Source organism: Electrophorus electricus, chromosome 22 (assembly GCF_041902795.1).
Source record: "Electrophorus electricus isolate QZ-2024a chromosome 22, ASM4190279v1, whole genome shotgun sequence".
Classification (NCBI taxonomy): Eukaryota; Metazoa; Chordata; class Actinopteri; order Gymnotiformes; family Gymnotidae; genus Electrophorus; species Electrophorus electricus.
Window position 1 is genome coordinate 7,192,540 of NC_137518.1, and position 27,078 is coordinate 7,219,617.

The window sequence follows — 27,078 nt, forward strand, 5'->3', positions numbered from 1 at the left end:
CAGCCTTGCTGGGGGGAACACTTCCGGTGGTGTTTCCTGTGTTTGTAAACTGAGGCTAGTTAGCTGATGTGGACGGTCTGATAAAGAACGAAATCTCACGAGGTACGAGCACTAATCGGTAAACGCAATGTATTCTGCATCTAGCTAAATATGTTTTTGTCAATTGTGCGGTGTACAGGATGTAATACTCGTGCGCAAATGTACATTCTACGCAATGAAAATTTTCACTGACCCACACGATTCGTTTCCGACCGGAGTTGAGCTTGTTGGCTAGTTATTAGCTAGCCAGCGGCCGACGTAGCTAGCCACAAGTAGCGTTTGCAGCTAGCTAGTTATTTTGATACCTAGCTCTATGCATACCTAGCTGGCTGCTACGCAACTAGCAAACGTTTGCTGCAACAATCATCGTCATCATATTAACCAGTAAATATATTTATGGTAACGGTCCTTGGTTAATGAGTTAGGTATATTCACATATAGCGGCTAGCTAGCTATATGTGTATTTTCGGTTTATGTGCGGTTTAAACGTTTTTGTTATCTAGCTGGCCAGCTAGTAAGCGTTAGTTAGCATTTATTAACTATGTTAGCTAGGCTAGCTAGTCAGTTAATTACAGATTTAACGAAGCTAGATGGTTCAGACGATAGGCAGCTAGCAAAATATTTGTAGGTGGTTATACACAAACTGCGTATAATTTTCCCGTTTCTAGGAGATGTGATGGTTTGATTAAAGTAAATAACGGCTAGCTAGCACGCTTAGGTGTTAGCCTAACAACGTCTATGTAGTCCTAGATTGTTACAGTAAAGCCTACGCTGTGCATTGCCGTTGCTTTTGTAGTTTGTTCCTTTACTGCACAGTATTCGGAAAATAACACACGTCTTATTTGCAGTGGAATTAAGAATGTTTTACGTCTTGGTATTATTTTTTGATTATCTTAGAAAGCCATAGCACTTAAATAGCTAACTACACATCTTTTAAAATACTAGCTTCTATATCCCGGTTGTGTGTTTTTAATTTGTTTCCTAATCTGTTTTGTTAATGACTGCTATTTCTACTATTTCTAATAGTTGCATTGTAACATTTGTACATGTTAAAGAGGGGTTTAAAGACTCCTCTTACTAAGTGTAGGCTGAATGAAAAGATATTTTAGGTAATATATGATGTGGTAAGGAATAGTGCCCGCCACTAAAGAGTTGGATTCGGGTGCGTTTATATAGAAGAGCAGTTCCCATTCCAGTCCTAAGATCCTGTGGTAATCTGGCTACAGAACATGCTGACCTGTCTATAGTAGGCACTTAAAATCTCAGGAAGGCGTGATGCCACCCCTGAACAGATGTCACACGCCTCTGTGTTTGATGTTTAATGGTCTGTTTTACATTTTTGGAGGAGATGCTAGGTATATTGAATGGTAACCTAATGTTTGCTCTGTTGATAATCAGAAAAAATGGGGAAAAATTATTGTTTACATAACCTTTCATGTATTCAGTGACTGTAAAGTGCATTACTTAGTTTCCCAGGAATGGTATCTATTCTTAAAAACTGTGGTTCAGAATTGCTGGAAGTAGAATATATTTCATGATTTTGCCAACCCTTTTTGAGCTCATTCAGAATAAAATCAGTTAATGCTTATAATAATTTGATTACTTATCTGAGTACATGGTTAATTGTGGCAGGAGAACATCACATTAAACAGTAGTCTGCAGGAAGTCTGCTTGAGAAGCTATTTGAGTTCCAGTAGCAGAATATGTTGTCCTTTTTTTAAGATAAGTCAGATTATCAACGTCATCTATATAGTCTTTGAAAAATTATTAGCTGATTTTGCTGTCAAAGGGTCCAATTAATTTTTGTAAATTTTCAAAAAGGTTTAATGGGTGGATAGAATGGAAGTGGGGATATGTTACAAATTGTCATTTAAAATGTTTTGCTATGTGATTTTACAATATTATCCCTCCATCTTTCTGTTTGTATCCAACCCCTACCGCCCCTCAAAAGGACTGAAACAAGTGCCAGATGATAGGAATAGGTGTGACCTATTGTCTAGCGCATCATCCTGAGTGACATCTCTTCTGGCCACCTTGTCCCCGCCCCTTTCCCCACCCTCTCTCATCCGGTGTCCACGGTGATGTCACACATACCAAGCAGCTCGGTCCGTGACCATATGAAATGGGTCAGTCTCCTCATGGTCAAATCCCAGAATTTTCTTCCCACAATTCTTCATTCTGTCTTTAAATATGAAGATTCAAGAAAAAAAATATTTTGCTCTGTTCTTGGCCTACATGTTTAGGCTGTGCAGATTCAGGCTTGTCCTTTTGCGTTTAGCTCTTATATTCCCAGATTACTTGGTGTGACAGAACAACCCTTTCGAAATACTCTGCTTATACCATGTATGACTAAAGTCTGTCTTCAACATCTCTTTGAGGCGGGGCTGCTCGGTTGTGAAGCAGTTCTTTCCAGCATGGCCCTGATGCAAGCCAGTTCCATGGCTGCCCCCAAGAAAATGATGTCACCACTGGGTCCAGCTCCAGGCCATGGATCGGGTCAGAGGGATGTGCAGGACCGCGGGGCACAGGGACACATGGTCTTGCCAACTGGGATGAGCTGTCCTCCACTGGTTAGGAGAAAGAGGGTTCAAAGTGTTATGAATAGAATTTGGAATTGCTGTATTCCTTAACCAAGACAAACAATCTTGGGGCTCTAAATAATCGAATGCCAGTGCTATTACACAAAGTATATTGCACGTAGCATGTTGATTATATGGATATATTCTGTTTGTATTATTTAGCTGAGACAGGAAATGTTCCAAAATTATAGACTTGGAGCAGTATGTGTGTGGACTGTAATTTTAAAATGTGCTGTTTAATTTTAAGGCTTGTTTGTCTGTGTGTGTATGGACAGCTTCTCCGAAAAGAAGGAGATTTCCATGCGCCCCGGTTGCTAGATGAGAAGGAAATGGGATCCAATGAGGACATGCAGCTGAAGAAAAAGAACAGGAAGTCGGGAACGCCCTGTAAAGTCAGGGAGCAGGACGGGAAAGGAGGGAAGGTCAGTGTTTGAGGAGGGGGGAGGGGAGGACTGTTTGTGTGTGTGTTTGTTTGTCTGTGTGACTGTCAGAATTCTGTGGTTGCATTTTCAGCTTGCCTTTGTACCTTCCTATGGTTTGTGAACACACACACACTTCTGGATTTCTTATCAGGTTGTGTATGTCTGTCTAGTTTGAATAGTTTGATTATATACATATCGAAGAGTTTATTTTCTTTTTTTCAGAGATTAATTCATGAACCAGTATTGAACATAGACAGTAGTGTGTGGGTTAGTGCATACCAGACACCCTTCACATTTCTGTTGGTATGGGGGAGGAGGTGGTTAGTTTGGGTGTGGGGGAAGGGTGGGGTGGGGTTCTCTGAAAAGAAAAGACAGAGAGGGGAGGATTAGGAGCACAATAACAGTTATTGTATGTTTAAAGAAAGGAAACTGTTCTTTGATTAGTTGAACTTGGATGCTATTAAAAACATGCTTTTATTGTTAGGGTAGTTTATTTTTAAAGACACTGTAGTGTGATCACACCAATCATTTGTATGTTTCTATGGTAAAATACTGTACTTGTGTTTTTTTAATGTACATTTTCATTACTTTGGCTGTATAGTAGGCTGGAATGCTTATTTAGATGTCAGTGGGTCTCTTCAGGAAGTATCTCTTAAGTGCAAGAGAAATGGAGAAGCTTCTATGTTAGCCTCATTTTGTGTCAGTCCTTCAATCAGCTGAAGACAACCCAACATAGCCCTGGTCTGGGGTTTTTTTGTTTGTTTTTTTTTTGTTTGTTTGTTTTTTTTTTGCTGTTTGTTGTCGGTAACTACTATTGAAATTACATTTTAGCAACAGTAAAACTACAGAATAAAAATATTTTATAAATATTTTATTAGGTTTTTTTAATTGTTTTTCTTCTGTAGTCCAGCCGATTGGATCTTAAAATTGTATAGTGATGGCAGTTAAAGTGTAAAGTCGCATAAATGAACCACGGATGAAGTATGAAGAGGTTTAGTAAAGATGATGTGATTGATTTCTTATCCCTTACATGCAATTCAATTTTGAAGCAGTGATTGCAGACAAGACACCATATTGTAGAATTGGTCCTGAAAAATAATATATTCTTGTCAGTGCTATTAGGATGTATCTCCTTGTAGATATTTCCAGAAACGCAATGATGTTTATAGCATTAAATTACCGAGTTTTTTTTTTTTATTGAATACCACAAATTAAATTGCTAAGTATTAAAAAAAAATACACATAATCCAAGTCATGTTGTCCAAGAATGAATTAACTAGTGGGGACATTAAAGATGGTTAAATAGTGTTAAATAATAATATTTGATTTATAATGTTCCTTTCTTAAATCCAGAGCACTGCAAGCCAACAGTAGAAACCAAAAACTCCACAAACAATTAAGTAATTAATAAATCAAATCAAACATCAGTGAAGGGCATACAAAAAAAGATTTTTTAAAATAATGTTTTAAAATGGTCCAAAATAGGAACATTTTTAATAGAGTCGGATAGGAGCATTACATAATCAGGTGATTTACAAGAGAAAGCGCTCTCACTGATGGATTTAAACTGAATGTCACTGAAGTTAACTAAAGGAGCAGAAACCGTAGGCATGTGCCAATACAAAAATTTCTTATCACAATAATTACCTTGCCTTTTATCACAGTTTATGATGATATGGTAAAAACAAACAAACAAACAAAAAACTTAAGAAGAAAATTAGTTTTTGTTTCCTTTTTTCAGCACCACTGTGTTGGTAGTAGGACAGAAATATTCATTAGTTTTTCAAAATTCAGGCTTTCCTGCTACTTGAATGGCCATCACTTTGGCAATAAAATATGCTTTTGCTTAAGACGGTATGCAGTATTAATTTAAACTTTACATGTGACTAAATGTAACATGTTAAAGAAAGACACTTGCTGGACATTATTATTTAACTTATCGTAGTTCCACGGGACTACAATGAAACTTTATATATTTATTGCTGAGCATCTCTGTTGTGTTTCTCTTTTTGTGCTCAGTCATTTTTCTGGCCACTCAAGCATATTAAGTGTGAAAGATGCAAACTAATATACACATTTGTAGGCTCATACACGAATAGTATTATCAGTATAGTTTTGTGGAAATTGTAATAATTCATGCTAGTAATTAGTTAGCTCTGTTTTAAAAATAGGCCATAGGACAATGAACAGTATTAGCTACAGCACAGTGGACTGTCAGCATAGAGTTTGATGTTCATGTCTTATGGTTAGTAGTAATTAAGCTCTGATTTTTTGAAAGAAGATAACTGAATCTACAGCTGACAATTTCAGCACAATTCCATCTCTGAATAACTGTTAGCCACTGTGAGAATGTTTCTGTAGGTAACAGTGGTATGGCAAGAAGTACTTAGATAGCAAGCTTAGCTTTAGCTAGCACAATACAGACAAACTTAGCAACCACTGGAGCAAAGATCCTCTATGATCTTTCCACCCACATCCACCACTGTTCATAAAGGGTCACCTGTTCTTCATTCTCTATTCAACTACATTTATTCGATAGTAAAGTAACTGGAGATTAGCATGACATTTTTAGCCTACATATTGCTCTGTTGCTGAAGTGCAGGGAGATTTTTAACATATATAACTAGCTATTGACTATAACATTACTAAAGAAAAGTAGAGAAAGTGTGTTCAGGAGAGAGAAAATGCACGCATGTTGGAATATTCCTTGGACTAAATGTACATCTACTAGCTGTTTACATAATATTTCAATCATTACAACACAGACCCGAGCCCAAACCGATACACATCTGATATACACACGGTTACCCACTTGTGTAGAAGGTGAAACCTGGGTAAAATTACAGACAAAAAACTCTATGTCTAAAGAAATTTCTGCTGCATCCATGTTTTGTTTGTAAGCAATTACAACACAAATAGATACCAAGTTGCTCTTAGTGCTGATATAAATTTAGGTAGCATAAAAATAAAGCTCAAGCCAAATTGCCTATTAATCTGTCTCAATGGTAACATAAATATTCAGCAATAAAGACCGGAGGATAGATCCTTGAGGGACACCGTGGCAAACCTGTACAGTTCGAGTTTTGTTATTACCTAACAGGAAGTGTGAATAGTAGGAATCTGAAATTTACAGTAGGAGCCTGAGTTTTAGAATGAACAGGATTCTTTGGCTGCATGCTAAAATTCAGGTCCCAGAAGGCACTAACAGAATCCATTCAGTGGGACCAAACATTGAAATAATGTTCAATACTTCTGGGCAAAATATACGTATACATTCTATATATCTGTGACCATAATCAACTCTTGGTTATATAACAAACTGATAATGACACAGGTAAACAACTAGTCAGTTTTAGTCACTTTTAGTGATCGTCACTTGTCATAATCTAACGTGTTGCACAAGAACACATGGGTACAAAAGCTGCTATGTAAAGCTGCGGACAGAAATGACTTCTATTGAAATTCAGCTTTTTAGGTATAGGGGCAACAGTGGCTTAAGGGATTTAACACCTTTCTTTCACTTCAGTGATGCTCATTGGTTGCTGATGCACAGCCATTACTATCTAAGGTTGAATTTTTTCACAGGCTGTTGTGGTGGACGAAAATGGGAACTGTCCACTTTCCAAAGTGCAGAAGAATTTCATCTGTGATCACTGCTATGGGGCATTCAGAAGTGGTTATCATCTGAAAAGACACATTCTCATTCATACTGGTATGGCCTTCACCTTCATTGCATTTGTACCATTTTACATGTAGCCATTGCTCAATCTGTATTAATTATCTGCACAAATTGTTTTCTATAATTTAAATTATCTAACTACTCCTTTAAAGTAAGATGACACATTTAATCATTTTCCTTATCCACTAGGTTTGGTCAAACAATCCATTTTAAGTGGAATTTAGGTCCATGTGCTTTTGGTCATTTTATTTTCGCTTTTAGAACCAATATTGAAAAAATGGAAAAATTGGTAATTTCTCATTTTTGGTTCTGTTAGTGTCCATCTAAAAAAACTAGAAATAGCTTGGTCTGACTGTTTCACCAAATAATCATATTAAATAACCAACACACCGATATGTTCCATGTACTTTTCATTAATTGGTTTTCCTTTTTTAATACTAAAAATGAGAAACACCCTTATTTTTGATTCATGCACTGAAATGGGGAAATAAAAGAAATGAGGAATGGCTCTTTTTTCTTTTAAGCACAAGGATGCAGAAAAAAGAAGTCACCCGGTTCTCGTTTTATGTCCAACATATTATTCATTTTTTGATTGGTAGTTAAATTTGGATAAGCCTAAAGTGATTTTTGTATACCATTGGTCTTTTCACAAAAACCCTTATACTATGTGTCAAACAAGATTCGTACTCCCCTGCAACAAAAAAAAAAACAACCAAAAATGACTTATGATTTGATGGGGAAAGTGCCAAACCAAGCTATTTATAATTTTTTAGATGGATATCTACAGAACCAAAAATAAGAATTGATCCATCTCCCGTTTTTAAATATTGGTTCTGAAAATGAAAATCGAATGACCAAAGGTACACAGACCAGATTGGTTCTTCATTATAACACTGCAAAATTTGCAAAGGATTCATTTGCAAGGGCAGATCTTTAGTCACCCTTTATGATCTGCTTTACACCTGTACATTGTAAAACTCCTAGACACAAACAAAAAAGGAAGGGAAAAATGTTATGCCTGCTGTATTCACATTATGTACTATAGGAAATTAAACAAATCCATGAACTGCAATAGTAGTACCAGTTACTATTCCAGAGTTTATGAACACTGTGATAAAACTTGTTCTGAGGATAGTTTCTATGAAAAAGGAGTTCTAGATAAGATAGATGTGCCAAAAAGTCATTTACCTATTTACTGATGTGTGTAATGGCAATTGTTAAACCTGTTGAACAGTATACAGGAATGCACCTGATTGTGAAACAGCAACTGAAACAGCATTTTAAATAAAAGTAATTAAAATTAATGAATTATTCAAACCAAAATAACAGCAGAAATATTCTGATTTATCCAGTAGCAATGTCGTAACATTTAACTAGCTTGCTAGCAGTGGTTAACAAGTAACACTAGTTTTAAAAAAATGCAACTGTCATGTTTGGTAGACATTATAGCATGTGTTCTGTGTAAAGTGAATGGAATGATGCTTTGGGATAATAGGAATTGACCAAAGAACATAGAAGTTTAGTATATATATTTATTTATTTATATATATTACACACACACTTTTAATTGTTTTAGAGGTTCGGGTAATTAACTCATTAAGTAATGTTATGGTACACATTCTGTTTGTAATATTCTCTCAGTATTGTCAATGCAAGGATTAAGTCTGACTGATCTTAGTTCTCAGTCAATTCTTTAACTCTTCCCCATGGTCCATGTGGACTGTGTCTATTCATCGTGAAGATGCACTGCTCAATTTGTATTGATGTATTCCAGTTTGATGGAATTAGTGATGTAACATGCTTCAGGGAAACTTTACACTTTACACTGCGTAAAGCTGTCGAAGCTTATGCAGGATCTCCCCCCCCCCCCCCCCCACACACACACACAAACACACACGTGTCGGAATTGGAACATGCTGCTCATTTTAAGAATCACAATACATCTTTTGTTAGTTGCGCACTGGAAAAAACATCTCATATTGGTATTACTGCTCCCACTACCTCTTGTTCAGATAACCTCCTCACAGCATCTAGAGTGCGCTTAGAGCGGTCTGTTTTGGGTACGGCTGAAGGCTCGAAGCACTGGCTGATGCCTCAGTGCATAGGTTGATGACAGTATTGGCCATCGCTTACAAACTGTTTAAAATGGGCACCTACAATATATTTTTTAATTTTTTGTTTGCTCGTATGTTTATTTTAATTAAGCTTGGTAATGTTAACATTCTCGTTAACATTTCTCACTGGCTTTACGTCCTGCTAGCTTACCTTTGTAACCTTTGTAAGTTCTTTCCTGGATGTGCTATATTTATTTATATTAATTGACCCCAAACTAACAGTTGTGTATCCTTATTAAAAATGCTATGTTTCTTTTGAGCTGATATTCTTCCATAGCTTCAGGTTGGTTTTAAATAAACCAACACAGTTGGTTTAGGGTACAGAAACCATTGCCAAAAAATGAATCAGGAGAGGAAAGAAAAGACCAAAAAAGTAATCTAAATGAAATTACTAAATTGAACAAAAAGCCAATAAAGATGACTAGGGAAAATGTAAACGTTTTTAAAATGAAGTGTGTGAAACTATTTGGGGACACTTAGAATGTGCACTTAGCTACATTCTGCATGCTTTGTAGTCTGTAAATTTGTAGTCTGTGTAAGTTAATATTGATTGTTTTGCTGTGTTCCAATACACCAATTTAAAAAGTTTTAATCTGCCTCTTTGCCTGCTTTATAGTTCTGTGCAAGTTGCCCATTGATTTAAAAATGGTGGCACCTCTGAAGTCATTTGTTGCTGTGTAAAGACATCTTTTGACTGCGTTGTCTGCCAGCTACTTTGTTTGTATGCATTTTTTTTCTGCTCACAGGGGAGAAGCCATTTGCTTGCGCCATATGTGACATGAGATTTATTCAGCGTTACCACTTGGAAAGACACAGCCTTACTCATACTGGTATGAGAGATCACTCAATACCTTTTCTGTTACTTTTTTTTTTTAGTTTCTAAGTCACCTTCACAAAACTCATAAAAATTGGAACTTCACATTTGTTTGCCAGTTCATTGGTTTAAAATGTTTATCAATGAGATTAAGTGACTTTAATGTTATACTTCCATTTAGTGAATTTTCAGATTAAGAGCCTGAAAAAAATAATTACCCTAAAATATTTTGGTATTAGATCTTAAAATATGAAAGATTGGAATCCAAGCGCTAAAATTTAAAAAGTATAAAACATCAAAAGTTACATTTTATCCTTTGATGGACAGCAAAGCTGTGATCATTCAGAGGTTCTACATTTATCCAATTCTTGCTTTTATCTTTCCTGACTACAGTGTGCTTGAAATCTGCAAGTTTCTTGTAAATGATCCCAGTTTCACTATAATTTCGGGTGTGCTTGGGTCTGAAAAATGTCATACTACCTAACCCTAGTAGTAAGTTTCTTCAGTGGAATAAAACACCATGTCACTCCTTGCTGAATCATCCACTTAATTTACTGATAGGAAATTTGCAGTATTGTTCTTAGCATTGGCATTGTAGCTGCATTAAATTATGCATCCCAAAAAGACTGATGTTATCACATTCATAATTAGAGTAAAAACCTGATCAGGCAATGCCAAAGTGGACAGTGGGGCTCAGATTCTTTCCCTGAATTTTTATTGTTAATTGACATCTGACTTATGAACCTTGGCTAGTGAAAAAAATACTTTAGACTACAGAAAATGTTTTTGGAATGAATAGTCATTGACATGGATCGCATGTTGTGTTCGTGATGCTGAATTATTTCCCAGATGACCAATTTAATTTTTTATGACAGTATTAGCATAAAGCTAAGCTTCACTATTGATGCTAATTATAGCCATTGACCAAGCCATACCCCCCAATCCCCCATAAGATCACATTAACGTTTAGGACAAAATTGTGCTTTTATCATTTTTGCTCTGCATCAGTGAAAGCAAGTTAAAACGGACATATACTGTTCTTTAAATGACTAACCACTCTTTTAATGCCCTTATAACTTTCCCAGTTTTAATAACTTTTATCCTTTTTTTTAAATTCAGGTTTTTGATTCTGTGTAGACGATCGCTAAATTTACTGCTCTGTGCGTTTAGGGGTGAAGCCATATGCTTGCACCATGTGTGACATGAGGTTTTTCCAACGTTACCACTTGGAGAGACACAGCCTCACTCATACTGGTATGTCTTTTCTATTAGACATAAATATGAAACGAAAAAAACCTCCAATAAACTGTTCAGAAAAGAAAAGGTATTCTGTTAAGTGGTTTTAAACAAATAGTATTTCATACTTATTTCTATTTTATTAAGCAATAATGCTAAGCCCAAAAACCACTGTCACAAAACAATGAAGTATAATAGACTAAAAGCATATTCAGAGTGTGCAGTATGACTGGCAACAAAGTGGATATGTGAAGTTCTGGGGTACCAATTTAAACAAATAGATTTTCTCACATTTTTATATTATTTTATGCTTTCATTTATAATTGACTGGCCTTTGTGGCCAGTTTTGGCTACATATTACACTGGTAAATGACAAACATACTGTACACCAAACAGTTACATTAGCTGGTTAACTTTAGTAACTGCCAACATTTGTCACGTGAAACGTCTGATAGAATACCCTATCTCGCTATTTTTTGGTTTAATTATATACTTTAATTCTGATATCAGCTACATTGATATCAATGTTTTCCATAAGCGAGAAACTCGTCTAAATACACAAATTACATTAGAGCATGTACAGCCTGCTGCAGTGCAACATTATTTGCCTTTCCTTTTAAAAGGTTATTAAATATGAATGTTTGAACTGCTATAAAAAACAAAACAGTGCTCGTCTACACAGAACAAAAGCTTCAAGATATTAGGCCGATCGCTTGTAACTTGTGGGCTGACTGCATCTAGCTTGTAACTATAACAGATCCAAGTTAGAAATTTCCAGGCTCTTTGTACCTCTTAACTAATGGGTGGTCACCATAATTATCTGATTAGTTCAACTGTTCTTTTGCAGAAACGTTTTATTTACATTTTGCTCTGTGCGTTCAGGGGTGAAACCGTATGCTTGCACCATGTGTGACATGCGGTTTTTCCAACGTTACCACCTTCAGAGACACAGCCTCATTCACACGGGTATGACCCCTCTTGTCTTAACCCCTCGACCCCCTTGCACTATTGCTGCTGACTGCACCAAAGAACCATATCAATTTTTATTCACCTTTGTGACTATTGGTTGGTCAATTGGCTTTCTGAACATGGTTTTTCCATGGAATTTTGCCACTTTCCACTTTTGCAGCACAAAACTTTGTGTGCTTGTGTTTGTTGTTTGTTTAGCATGCTTCTTAGCATGGCTTCTGCTTTATTTCCAAGGCACTTCTATATTTTTCCTTTTTTGCCAATAAATACATTAAATAATAAATATGACTGTTTCATGGGGTAATAGCAATGGTTGTTGTATAATTGTTTTTGCAAATATCATGCACTTTTTTGTTTTCTAAGAATGTAGAAAAAGGTTTTTAATGGGCCAGTATTTTAGAGTATCCACAATATTCCTGCACCCCAGAGGGTTGGGACTTATAAAACTGTGGTGCAACAGGCAGCTGTTCACCTTCTTTTTCCATCTGTTATACAAGAGTTTATTTTTAACTAAAATTTTAGGTTGTTCATAGCTTCCCCATTATCAGCACAACATTCTCTGCCTTTAAGGTCAGGTCAAGTGTTGTAACAAGACCCATGACTCATATATCAGTCAGGGCCTTGGATTTTCACAGTATTATCTGAAACAAAGGTAGTTCAGACAGCAGATTGCTTTTGCAATGTCATGGTAGTCAGGAATAGCCACAGCATCTTTGTGAAAGATCAGTAGACAATTATAGGAAATTAGAGTGGGACCAAAACAGTGGACAACACATGCCTAAATGAATTATGCTTGTGAAGACAGTGGCAGCCATAAAGTGAGCAAATCGTTGCCAGAGTCCTAAGCAAAATATCTAACCTCGCATAGCGGCATACGTTGTCAGTGGTGTTCTGGTGCAACTAATTACATTCGTCTCTTTGTTATATTGAGGACGCATGGACATCTCTTTTTTCTTTTTTTCTTTTTTTTCTTTTTTTTCTTTTTTTTCTTTTTTTTTAAAATAAAACATTCCCATGTATGTTTTATGTACTTGTATACTAAAATGTGTATATTTTAGTAAATGAATTTTGATCAGAAGACAACTTGCATACAAGATTTTCAAAAAGCTTAAAAATGATCTTGTTCATTCCTAATGGGGCTATATCTAACATTTGGGTTATTGAAGACTGAATGCTGTATTTTCCAAAGTGCTGTCTTTTGGGTGAAAAGTGGCTGTTAAAAGTGGTTCTAAATATGCTGATGTAACTAAGCAGCAGCTGTGTTTTTTTTGTGTTTTTTTTTTTTTTCTTCATCAGTTGACCAATAGCTGACTAGCTATGCTGTAGAGCAAAGGCTGGCAATAGAACATTGAGACAAACAATTTTCTTTTGTAAAAGATATAAATAGTTGCTACATCTGCTTTACGACCAGAGGTTTGTCCCATCATTTTCCACAAGGAAGCGTAGTTGAAAATATTGTGGATAACTCTTGTCGGGTCTTCTCAAATATTACGCACTGACAAATAAGCATGCAACTTCATGTCAATGCCTGTCAAACTGACCTGCAGGCCTATCGCTGCCTAAGTGTTGGATAAAATGTGCTTTGACGCTTTTGATCCTCATTGTGAGATAATTATTTGCTCTGTGCGTTTAGGGGTGAAGCCCTACGCTTGCTCCATGTGTGACAGGCGTTTTTTCCAACGCTACCACCTGCAGAGACACAGCCTCACTCATACGGGTATGGGTCGTCTCTCCTTACAACTTGCACTGTTGCAACTGGCCACACAGATGCGCAGCTTAGCACTGTTGCCAACTTGTTGAGAACAATGAGTCAGGTTTTTCTCAGTGTCAGCAGATGTCTAAAAAACAAAATGGATTTTCATCCTAGTTTGAGTAGCACAAATTGCTTGAGCAAGAAAAAAGGACCTGCAGGCACCTGGATTTTAATTGCATTTCAGCAGGTGGGAGTTGGCAAACAGCACTGGCATCCAATCTGAATAACTCTGTTTCCCAAGTGACCCCCCCACCCATCCCCCCACATCTCATATGACAAGTACTGGGTCAGACAGTTGGCAACAGTGCATTTGAGGCTTAATTTCATGTGCCACATTTGTCTGTCCTCACCATTGATGGTCTGGCTGCAACAAACTCGAGTTTGGATGTGGTGATTTGAAAACACAGGGGCAGTGGAATATTAAAGACACTTAGCTACAGTTTTATTGTTTACTAAAGCTTAACACAATGGTGCTCTGTGTGTTTAGGGGTGAAGCCGTATGCTTGTTCCATGTGTGACATGAAGTTTTTTCAGCGTTACCATCTGCAAAGACACAGCCTAACCCATACGGGTATGTGTCCACGCAAGACCCCAGTGATGGGTATCTTAATTACTTTTGTGAGCTTACTTAACTCCGTTATGTAGATTGCTTTGCTTTGCATGGAACTGATGAAGTGAATGGAATGTAGAATTATTTTTTTAAATTGTGAGGGGGAAAAACATTTTTGCTCCAAACATGTAGCTATGACTGAATGAATAGATTACTGATTGATAGATAAAGACTACCATGCTCAGGGCCTTACAGAAGCATTCAAACTCCTGTAACCTTACACAGTTGCTCAGGACGCATTTTAATAAAATTTTATACAGAAATTATGCTGTAGTTCATTTTTACACTGATCAGAGTTATAAACTAAAAAAATACTGGTTGCATAAGTGTTCAGACCAAGTTACCGTCAGTTCAAATCACTGAAAAAAATAATTATTAAGTAGTGCCACACTACACTTTCCTGAGTGTTTTTGCAGCTATCAGCTATACTAAAAACTATACTTTTAGAATTGACTATGTGCTGTTTTTTGTCTTAAGTGGATTTTTTCAACACTAAACAATGTTTTTAAGTCTTTTTAATGTGGCGCTGTTGTTCTGTTGTTGCATTCTGTCTATCAACTTGTTAACAAATCTCAAAAACTAAATTTTGCAATTAGGACTAAGTATTGTTTGATGTTTGTGATTGATGATGCCTTCAAAAATGTTCTTTGGGGTTTCTGCACTAGCGGTCATGGTAGAGTAACATGAGCTCTTGTTTGCAAGTCTGCAAGAACATGCTATGGTCAAGTCTATGTAGCATGGTGGTTTGCTCACCATGTGCTAACCATGTAACTGACATACTAAGTTCTGTCCATAGAAATGCTACTGCCCAGTCATACATTGGCAGCTGTTAATATCTGCAGTACTATCAAACAGCTGTTACTTTGTGATGTCCTTTAGTGTCATGTTTGTCTGAGTTTAAAGGAAATTGTACCAGAATTATCTAAAACATATATTAAGCATTGTTGATGGACCATTTAAATTGGTACCACAGTACACCCAGACAGGATGGAGATATTTTTTGTAGGCTACTTTTGCTGAAACTAAAGCAAAGCTTGAGGTGCAAGCTATATATCACAATATGGTAGGCTTCTTTCCAGTTGAATATATCAAAAGACTTCATAGCAAGCTGATTTTATTTTACTTGGCTAATGTCAGTTTGTTTGGATATTTGCCATAACTGGCTTGCTGGTCGTCTGGATGTTTTTAAAAAAGGATGCTGTGACTAAGGGAAAAGGATGATGATTTTTATGTGGTTAGATTGCTAAAAATGTGTTTAGATGAACGATGAGTATTTTTGAAAGTTAAGATATTGTTAAAGCTTTCTATGTGGCAATAGTGTCAACCCAAACCTCCCATTTATGTTTACAATTGTGTCACTTACAGAAAAACATTTGATCGTGTATTTTCTGTATAAGAAAAAAAAATTATTATTTTTTCAGCAGTTTAGTTTGTTATATAATTGTTTCTCCATATTTGCTGCTGGTGAAACATGTAGCAGTGTAAGAGCTTGGATGAGTTAGGAAAAGTAGCTAAGTAGAGCAGGACTTGCAATTGGTCAGTTGGGCAGATGTCCTCAGCATAGTCTGAGTATCTGCTCAGGATTAATAATGGAGGGTAAATTTTAAACATATGGAAAGAGAACTTCTTTTGCATAAATGTAAGTCACACTTCAATAAGATCGTTCGCTTAAGTGTGCAATCCTAATTTATAAGGAACAAAATGGGAATGTCATAGGATGTCCAGTTAGTTTACTGGGCTCAGCTCTGTTAATGCCATTTACTAGTTCATAGTTACAGATAGGCAACTGTAATTAGTGAATGTGATGAATCTTGAATGTTACACCAAATAATCAAAACACTGCACTACTCTGAGGGTTTGAATATTTATGCATCCGGTATTTAAGAAAACACAGAAATCAACAATTTGAAGTGCTTTAATTTATATTAACAATTTGCTCTGTACACCAGTCAAGACCTGATACTTGTTAAAATTGAAAACTAGTATCACAACTAATGCGTTCTGAGAATGTTTGAATGCCAGCAGGGAAAAAAAAAACTTTTGGAATGGCAACTTTTAGTTGAGCTGAAGAAGTCAATTGCTGGTCACCCTATACTAATACAGTGATACTCTATTTAGGGGTGAAGCCATATGCTTGTTCTATGTGCCATATGAGATTTTTTCAGCGTTGTCACCTTCAGCGACACAGTCTCACCCACACGGGTATGTGTGTCACCTCATTGTGCCCCTTCACTTTGATGCTACCAGTACTGATTACAAAGAAGGTCATGATAAAGTGCACCTTGAATTTTGCCAGTTTTAGGTGGCTTTTGTGGCAGTAGTTTGTTTTTCCTTTGGCCAATATTTTCCTGAACTTCATTGTTTGCTTTTTAAGGAGTCTTTGTTTTGAACAGTATATATATACACATGTGCACTCACATTTAAAGGTGCAAATAGATAAAGAGCTTGTTTTTGAGACATCTCTTGAGATCGCAGAGGAGTTTTCAGTTACTTAGTGATTTCACTGAACCCACTAAATATCGATATCATTTGCTAATACTAGTACTCTACATTTAGGGGTGAAGCCATTTGCTTGTACCATGTGTGATATGAGGTTTTTCCAACGCTACCACCTCCAGAGACACAGCATCACCCATACGGGTATGTCTTGTCTCTTTGTAACCCACTCAGTCAACCCCAATGCAAGTGTCCCCACATCCCCAAACAACAGTCACCCTGGGTATCACACTTTCATTTCATTGTATTTTGTTCCATTTATTCCCCTCTAAGTTTGCAGATCTTTTATATGAAGGATTCTTAGCTGTTTCAAAATGTATTTATAAAGTCTCTTTCATTAGAATAGTGGTGAAGTTTTGTGAATATTTTCTACTACACACCTATACTCGTACCCATATGTTTTGGAAGTATGGTTGTGTTGAGCTGCAGCAGGAATTTAACAACCTTCATTTATAAGAGTCTATGGATTATGCAAAAGTGTGTTTCACCCAATAGAAGTAGATAAGAAAGGAAAGCCATCTCAATAATTGTAAGCAGTGTGCCCATTTTGGCTTTTAGCACAGTTGCAAAATCGGGGGCGGGGGGGGGGGGACTTGACAAAGTGGCCTTAAAACAGTTTTACTATGTATTATTTTTATGTCCATGCAACTCTTTTAGACATTTGTCTTTATTTTGGTTTTATGTTTGTGTGTTCCTAAATATATTTAGACAAAATGATGTGTGATTAATAACATTTGTGTGTGTGTGTGTGTGGGGGGGGGGTGATCAAATATCTACAAACCCTTAATTGACTGCAGTGCATTGACTTATATGGTCATCCTTAGTGTTGCTCAATGCCATTTTCAAGCTTCTGAGGCATAAGTTTACACTAATCTTAAACTATTATGGTGCCAGAATAACTTATTGATTTAATGGTTAGCTTGTGGCTGACATCTTAATTTTTAAGGAAATCAAACGCCTGGGTTGTCAATGATGAAAAATGACTAACTCCACTTCTGAAGGCATTGTACAAGGGAGCCATGTTTACAAATGTAAATGCTTTAGCGTGTATATTTGACGTAGCGAATGCACATGACTAATAATTTGCTCTGTGCATTTAGGAGTGAAGCCTTACGCTTGTTCCATGTGTGACATGCGTTTTTTCCACCGTTACCATCTGCAGAGACACAGCCTCACTCACACTGGTATGTGTCTTTCCACCTTACCCCCCACTCTCTAGTGACAGGCCATGGAGATGCTACCTGAGCACTGTTGCCAATTTCTGTAACCATAAAGTTAATTGAGTTATTGATAAATCCTGAAAATTTTAATATATACACACATACATGCATACATTCACACTTTTGGTAACTTTACACTGTCAGTGCTGTTGCAGTTTCAGACACAAAGTGGAATTGTTGATTACATTCAAGTTGGCAACACTGTCATGAGCTTCAGCATGTTTAATCAAATCCTCATCAACCACACAACTCTTTCTGTATGATGTTTATTAAATTTTTCTTGATAAGGATTATTGTATAACAGGTAATAACTGTATATTTTTGGTAAGCTTATCAGTAGGTCTGAGTTATTGTACTCAAGTTGCAAAATGTAGTTATTGTGATATTTGATCTTTATGGAGAATATATTAGAGTAAGAGCGAGCAAATAAAGCTTTTTTCCCCCCACACCCTCTCAAAATTTGATTATAACTGACTTGACACCACACCACCAGTTTGTATACCTCTTGTTCCAGCACTTTGTGGGAACACGTTGGTAGTTAATGCATTACTTGCTGTCAGTCTGTTGGGAAGCCATATGGCTAATACACTTATGCTTTTGCGTTTAGGGGTGAAGCCCTACGCTTGTAACATGTGTGACATGCGTTTTTTTCAACGCTACCACCTGCAGAGACACAGCCTCACCCATACGGGTAGGTGTTGTCTCTTCATACCCCTCACATACAGTTCACAGCCAGCGTTATTGCACATAGTCTTGTGTGTTCTGTTGTAGGTGAACACACAAAACAAACTCGAGTTTGTAGTTTTGGAACATTCAGTTACAACAGATCCACTTTGTCCCATGGTTATGACATGGCTATGGTGGTGCCTATTTTGTATTCTAACCGTTATTACAGGAATATTTTGTGCATACCCCATCTTTTGGCTGCACAATTATGACCAATCATAATTTGTGTTTAGTTTGACTAATATTGTGATGGCAATCCTTATTTGTAATTAGCAGTTGCATATTACATGTTGTTTAGATGGGATTTGTTTACTAGGAGAATATAACCGTTATAAGATGAGTAGTTAAATTGTAATTTGACTTGGATGTAAAAGGTCACTTGCTCTGAATTTGCTATTGTAAAGACCACTAGAAATGTTGGCTGGCATCTACGGTTTGACAGGATGATTGTCCTCTTTCTCTAAGAAAATGTATGCACAGTTGCATATTTTTTATTTATTTATTTTTAGATATCAACTCAGCATTTTGTACTGAACAGTGCTAGGTCAGATAGTTAATTGTCAGTGTGTTATTCTGGATGAGTAGAAGGTGTGTGATGAATATATGCTGTTAGGAATTCCTTTGCACGGGGGTAGGTGGGAGGGATTCTTGACCTTGCACACCATTAATTTAGTTCATCCTACTGTATTGTGGAGAAACCGAGAACTACAGCCAAGTGTATTCAACATCCAATTTGAATCTCAGTGACAACAATGCATCTTTATTCATTAGTGTGTATCAGGAAATTACCTGAACATGTGTGAGGTTAAAATCTAAGAAGTTAAAAGCAAAATACTAGTATATCCATAATCAAGTTAAAACACACAAAGCACATAGAATTAGCTGTGTGTGTGTGTGTGTGTGTGTGTGTGTGTGTGTATATGTATGTGTGTGTATATATATATATATATATATATATATATATATATATATATATATATATATATATATATATAAAATGTATGTGTGTGTGTTTAAAATATGCTATTTCCTAAAATAAATATGTAAATGTGTAAATCAGATATACTAGGTTCCGCAACAGCTGGAGGTTTCACGCCAGATGCTATATCTTTTTTTAAAAGAGGGCATATATGAACTCTTGGTGCTTTGTGTATTCAGGGGTGAAGCCATATGCTTGCTCGATGTGCGACATGAGATTTTTTCAACGATACCATCTGCAGAGACATAGCCTCACTCATACGGGTATGTGTTGTTTCATTTTACCGGCTTTGTCTTTTATCACTGCACCAAAAAAAGTATTTTAGAAGTAAAGGACCTAAATGTGGATATCAACCTGAGTGCTCCGAATGGTTATATGAGTCACCTTTGTATAGTAGATAGATTGCAGTTTCGATTATGCAACATCTTGGATATGTGCCTAGGTTTTTTTTTTTATCAAGTGGGTGAGCTGTGTGTGGCAGAATCTTCCAGAAATGGCAGCCCCAGTTGCTAAGTAACCATTTTCATAAGTATTAATTCCTTTTTCTGAATGTTAGAGGCGGATATAGCCTTAACAAAATAAAGAACTCAACATACTTTGACTGCTACACCTTTTTTAACAATATATTCCTGTTGGCAGAGAAATAATGCACACAGTTTGTTTTCTTAATTTTGTATTCAAGCACATTGGATTTGGCAGTTGCTATAAAATTAAAGTGCAGAATGTCAGCTTTAAAACGTTTTTTGTGTGTGTGTGTGTGTGTGTGTGTGTGTGTGTGTGTGTGTGTGTGTGTGTTTGTGTTTACTGGATTAACCATATAGGATCCACAGCCCTCTTAATACATTCCTGTTTTAGAGAACATAACAGTACAAATTAGTATAATCTCAAGTAAAATTCTGAGTGACTACTAGTATAGAAGAGCTCTCTTCTACTTCACTAGAGAGGGGGTGAGAGCTTTTACATTCAGCCTTGTCTTCAGCAAGTTTATTTTATGCTCAGTGGTATTCAGGTGTTTCTGGTGACTGACAGACAAGAACCTTCCACTTTTCAGCCCAGTTTCTTCAGCGTGTTAAGCTGCATGTATCAAAGTTGGAATTCAGTCTCATGTGTCTTGAAGTGCTATACAGACGAAAAAAGTAAAGTTTACATTCTAAAGTACATGAAAGAAATATTGTTGCACATCATAAAATATAAAATGAAATTAAGTAAAAGACCCTGTAAACTATGTAACAACCAAGCTAAACAACTAAGTCTTATAGAGCTTGCATTCCTAATATTCTTTGGAACAATGTTCCAGAGTATGAGCTATATAAGAAACATCACCAGCTGAGTTGCAGATGGTTCTAGGAATTAACAGTAGACTAACTGGATTCAGCTAGTCAGGATGGGCTGTAATGCTTCAGGAGATCAGGAAGATATGTCAGAGCTAGACATTAAAGCCACAACTTGAATAGGACTGTGGTTATATGCTATAATTTCTTTTCCCAGGAAGGATGCAGGGTGGTGTGTTTATAAACTAGTTGTAAACTATTAACTTAGCAAGCCAGCTTGGCCTCCAGCTAGCAAAATGTTACAGCTATCAAATATAAGTCATGGAAACCTGTCATCCCTTTTGCATAGTTTTGCTGCAGAATCCAGTATGTTGTCAGCATATAGATGAAAGCTAACACTGATTTTGATTTACATGTCCAAGGGACTATACATGAAGGGAGACCAGTAAGGGCCTAAAACGGCCTAAAACAGAATGTTGTGGAACATCATGTTCTCTCTTATGAACCAAAAAACATGAGACACATTTGTGCCTGCATGCTGAAAAATGTTTGTGGTCAGTTTAGTGGTTGAAATCTAGTTTTGTAACTTAGTGTTCTTCTGTCCTCCATAAGTGTGGTTTTCTGTGGCCCTGGAAGCATAACTGTCCATTCTTGCTTCGTAATATAGCAAACTGCTATTTTGGCATAATTAATTATTTAGTTATGTCTCTTATTTAGCTTCATTAATTTTTCAGCCTCACATTGGCATGTTTTACTGGCATTGACATACATTTGGCCCTTGTGTTGAAAGATAACTGATTCCCAATGGAAATCCCAAATCAATCTTCTCTAGACCATTTAAGATTCCTTATGCATAAAATGACAAATTGGCATGGTTCACCCTATATGACAAGTTGATATTTTGCACTTCCACTTTAGTTTAACTAGTTAGTTTAGAGTTAGATTTAAAGTGCTAGAGAAACAAAAGAATGGTCACTGTATAGATAATTACAGAATGCACTTTTTGCTTTGAATGCTGTATGTAGAGGTTCACTGAGAATTGGTGCTCTGTGCATTCAGGGGTGAAGCCGTATGCTTGCTCGATGTGTGACATGCGGTTTTTCCAACGTTACCACTTGGAAAGACACAGCCTCACTCATACTGGTATGTGTTCTTTCCCTGTAACCCTCTAAGTAAAGCCACTGGTTATTTAGTAACACTTGGGCCTGGCTTAAATGGTGGTTAGGTAGTCATGATTCAGCCATTGTGTTAAAGACAAGCTGCACCAGTTTATAATCATTAACTCATTGTATCCAATTTCCCAGAGAAAAATTGCTTTTGGTTTGTGTTTCTTTTTTTTCCTTTAACTTTTATTTGCTTTAATTTTTTTTGCCTGATATAATGAGATCAAAATTCTGTTATATATAAAACACCTCCACACGTTTGTATTGACCAGTATATTTGGCAACCAAAAAAATCTGCTATTGAGCTGGCATTTGAGAACTGACAATTGTATTTGACAAATGAGTCATATGCACTGTGTCTGTTTAATCTTTCACCGCATAAAAACATAGATTATATTTTCAGTTATTGGAATTTTAGCTCTTTTAAGATGTTATTTTCATATTGGTCGTGTCCTAACATGACCATTCCATTTAGTAAGGCATAGCAATAAAGCTGCACTAGTTGTACAGATGTAGAATAATGATTTTTAGATAGCAGGCCTAATGGTTTTTAAAGAAGTGAAATACTTTTTATTTTATAAGCATGTAGGTCTGTTCATACTTTAAATATACCTTTCACAACGAAGCTTTAAAGTACCAATTTTCTGAGGACTTGAAAATTAAAATGGGGAGTAAATAAAGACTGGAGATTTAAATATCCATCATATTAGAGCACTAAACATGCCCTGGTGTTCCATTTTGCATTTCTGATTTAATCCCCCAATTCTTTATTGAATACTGGCCTTCACTACAAACTCGAGTTTGGATGAACTCCCACTACCCACTCCCACCACCAGAAACTAGTTACATAGTTGTAGTAAATTATGAGGATTACTTGCACACTGTTTAACCTTTCTGAGTTGTGGGGTGATGAAGAGCCCTGTGTGTTAATTAATCATGACCTCTGTCTGGCAGGAGAGAAGCCGTTTGCATGCGACATGTGCGACATGCGCTTCATCCAAAGGTATCACTTGGAGAGACACAAGCGTGTGCACAGCGGGGAAAAGCCTTATCAGTGCGAGCGGTGCCAGCAGGTGAGATTCTTCCTTCCACACACTGATTGAAAAAAGCAGGTGTAGACATGTCCTTACATTTTTGCATTTTTGCTTATGGCAACCACGTTTAAGTTTCATCACAGTCTTAAATGGTATATTCATAGCAATACAAGGAAAACTGATACTGCGCCTACTTCATCTTTATGCATTCTGTATGGGTTTGTCTTTGAATGCATCTATAACAATGCAGTGTTTTAGTTTTTATTGTGTTTTCAGTTTTGTTGTGGTTCGTAGTTGCCATAGTATTTTTCACTACTTTTATTTCTAGTGTTCTAACTTTAACACAGGAACGTATAAATTGTCATATTTTGCTTTTCAGAAAATAGATATAGCAGACATTTTGTTATATGTAGTTAACAGAAATTGTGTGCGCGCGCACACATGTATGTATGGATGTGGGTGTAGGGGTGTGTGGGTGTATCACATTGTAAAAAAAATTCATTTTTCTGTACGATAAAATCAGATTTTATTAAAGATATCTTTTCAGAAATGATTAGAGCAGAGTGTCTAACGTAACATTGGTTCTGTGTGTGTGTGTGTGTGTGTGTGTGTATATATATATATATATATATATATATATATATATATATATATATATATATATATATATATATATATATATATATATATATATATATATATACACACACACACACACACACACACACACACACACACACACACACACACACACAATTTCATGGACCTTTTTCTGAGTTATTACTAGAATTCCTCAATAGCTAGATACCCAAGCATAGTGCTAATTAATAGAAAATATTAATCATCACATTTTAGAAGTGTGGTAAATAAATTTCTACCATTAAATAGTGATCCATTGTGATTGTGTGTAAATAAATTAATCACTTTATGAGCTTTTGAGAAATTTGTGACCTGACATCACTATAGCAATGGCATAACTATTGTCGCTGAGATGCAGCTTTCACATAAAGTTGAACAGTCCACACTGCTTTGGTCAAAAATAAAAATTTGTTTAGTTACAGAAGGAATGCACTTAAAAAAAAAAGTGAACAGTTGTATGTTCAAAATGAGATTAATCACTTGTACTTGATTTTCATCTCTCACTGAAATGCTCTTCAATTCTTCTTGAAAAGTTCTTCTGACTTGTTAAACTTAGAACACAGTTAGGGAGCAAAGTTGGGGTTAGAATGCAGAGTCAGCTGCACTTAGTAATTGTTCATAGAGTCCCCACATTTATGGTCCTTGCTCCAAGGCCTAGTGGCAGTAAAATAGGCTAAAGAAAACTAGTAACTGTTAATAGTCTGTGTAAAACCAAAATAAGAAACACTGCATATATTTTAAACTCAAGACTGCTGCTTCTGCAGTATCTCTTTATATTTATTTCTTTTTCCCTTCTAATGTTCTATATCCATTCTCCTCATCCCTCCTTTCACAGAATTTCTCGCGCACAGACCGGCTTCTAAGGCATCGGCGGCTGTGCCAAGGCAGGGGTGTGGCTAAAGTGGAGGCTCAACCCTGCTGTGAGCCCCGCCCCTTCCCCCAGGAGCCACCCCCAGCACCTCCAGCTACCTGGAGTCCCCTCCATCCGCCCCCTGGCCGACTTGCAGTCTGACATTCTCCTGTTTAACCTCCAAGACCCACCCTTAAAAATAATGCGGACGCTCCTGCCTCTCTCACTGCCGCCTTGCACAGTGGCTTCAGCTACTGGCTGAGACTGATTTCAGAGGGATAAGGGAGGAAATATTCTTCTGCCATGTTATCATTTAGAGAAAGGGTGAAAGAAACAGATTTGATTTGGGATTGTTTTATACTTTAAAAGATTTATTTCAGCTTTTTTTTAAAGATTGGTTGACTGTTTCGGTGGTACGTGGATGGGAACAAGAAAAGGGGGTCAAAGGACAGCATGTTTGAGCAAATCAGGGAAGAATGCCTGAATAACATTTCACAAAAGCACGACTACAATATTTAGCCAGTAAGAGAAATGATGAGGATTTATGTGACAGCACTCTTATGCTTTTCAATAGTGGAAGGTTACAGATTTAGACAACCATTTACACAATTGTGTTTGTTCTACTGGACCTATAAAAAAAAAGTCAGCATCTTGTGACATGTACTGTAAAAATCAAACAAAGAAAAAAATGCCATCCTGTCTCCAGTACCCTACTGTGCTGAGGACTCAGGAAATGTCCTATAACTATTACAAGATCTAATTATAAGATCTACAATACTTGTGAAAATGGCACAATATGGTTACATACATTCATTATTCACTTCATAAAACATTAAACAAAACTTTTCTCTCTGCTATAACTTCACATCAATATTCTCACTAGGTATGACTTTCAAGGAATTATATGTAAATGTAACTCTATTAACTGGTTTGTGCTGTAACTTTTGTCTAATTTGGTGGAGATGGCACAAGTGATGTGCAGTCACAGTGCAAAGATAAACACTTGTCCATCTACAATATCTCATGTTCAATCACATTACTACTACAAAATGTGTTACTGTCAGTGATGTATCTACATAGGAAATGGCACACGATGGAAGCTCCCAAAAGACCCTAAACATAACCTGCAAATCGTCATTTTTAAAGAATTTGTGGCCTTAGGATGTAATCATGTATTCATATTAAAGTGGTATTTGTTTTGTTTTTAACTTGGCTATCACAAAAAATAGTTGCATAAATTTACAGGGATGTTAAAAGATATGGACAGTCACTGCCTGTGTGTTTTATCCATTTAAGCCATCGTTGTAACTATATCTTGCCATTTCTGTAAGCACCACTGTGTTGGAACATCCCATTTTTTATGACTATAAATTGTCAAACTTATTATTTTAATAGGGGTTTGACTAGCATCAAGAACATTTCCAATATGGTACCTTGTGATATTGTCTCATTCTTGTTAGGTTTGAGACATTGTGGCCATGTCCTTTGTTTGGTTCAGAACCTCAGAGGGCTGGGTTTACCCTCACCTAGTTTGCATACTAAATGCCTTTAACACGCATGGGCTGCTTACAAGGTGAAAGGCAAACTGATAATTGTACCAAATAGCTTAGTAACAATTTTAATGTCTCCCCAATTCTGTTTTAACCTCAGACTTGATCTTCACTATATTCTGTGGGTTTCTTGTGTGCTTGGTACCAATTAACATACCAGTATGTCAGTTGAGCAAGTCTCTGCCACCTGGCGATATCTGGCAAACCTGTATTAAATGAGGTGTAATGTGGGGAGATGCTAACTGACTAGTAACACAAGACATTGCCACATTTTTATGAAACAACCTATATTTTTCCCTTTGTGTTTTATGTATGATTTATATATCAAGAAATGGACTACAACTTCTCTTAGTTCTGTAGCAACATGCTGTGTGTATTTTTAATAACTTTTTTTATTTCTAATATAAATTTAAAACACTGGAGCAAAAAGTGAAAGTTAAACTATAGACATTTTTTGTTTTATATTAAAAATGGTTTGTAGTCATTAGACAAAGCCTCTCTTCGAAATGGACTGAACAAATTGGAATGGTGTTTTATCATGGTCCCTCCATTATGTTCAGGTTTTAAGGAAAATAGGGGAAAACGTTATTTGAATTGTTAGAAATGTTATAGAAAATCTTTCCCACCACACTATTTTAGGGAATTATATGGTTAGAAACGTTAGAAAAAAACTGCATCAATAGTAGCTAACAGTAGTTCTTGTTTATTTTATCTTGCATGCCATTGCAGTTATTACTGTTAAAACTTGTATTGATTTTTTTTTTTTCTTCCTTAAAAATGCTGTATTGATAATTACTGTAAACATGGGCAAATGAATCCAGACAACCTTGTGATCCAATTAGTTTTCATTGTGTGGAGTGAGGAGAGGGGCTTCCATTATGCAGAAATAAAATCCTTTAAAAGAAGTTGACATGACTGAATGTCTTTGAACATTA

The 27,078-nt window shown here is 36.4% G+C and overlaps 1 protein-coding gene across 50 annotated transcripts; it reads left to right on the forward strand.

Annotated features, from left to right (window-relative positions):
• Window positions 1–27,048, forward strand: znf740a (zinc finger protein 740a). Of its 50 annotated transcripts, none has more exons than XM_027001968.3 (18): window positions 1–102; window positions 1,991–2,165; window positions 2,418–2,609; window positions 2,894–3,040; window positions 6,626–6,752; window positions 9,580–9,663; window positions 10,818–10,901; window positions 11,766–11,849; window positions 13,486–13,569; window positions 14,093–14,176; window positions 16,334–16,417; window positions 16,772–16,855; window positions 17,812–17,895; window positions 18,539–18,622; window positions 19,816–19,899; window positions 21,967–22,050; window positions 23,025–23,143; window positions 24,579–27,048. In XM_027001968.3, exons 2-18 carry the CDS (start codon window positions 2,121–2,123, stop codon window positions 24,753–24,755), a joined length of 1,731 nt encoding a protein of 576 aa, XP_026857769.1. In that variant the 5' UTR covers window positions 1–102; window positions 1,991–2,120; the 3' UTR covers window positions 24,756–27,048. The 50 variants fall into 50 exon arrangements, with proteins under 50 accessions (XP_026857769.1, XP_026857774.1, XP_026857775.1 ...); XM_027001969.3 differs by having other exon boundaries at window positions 9–118; XM_027001973.3 differs by lacking the exon at window positions 21,967–22,050.
• Window positions 27,049–27,078: the final 30 nt, after the last annotated feature.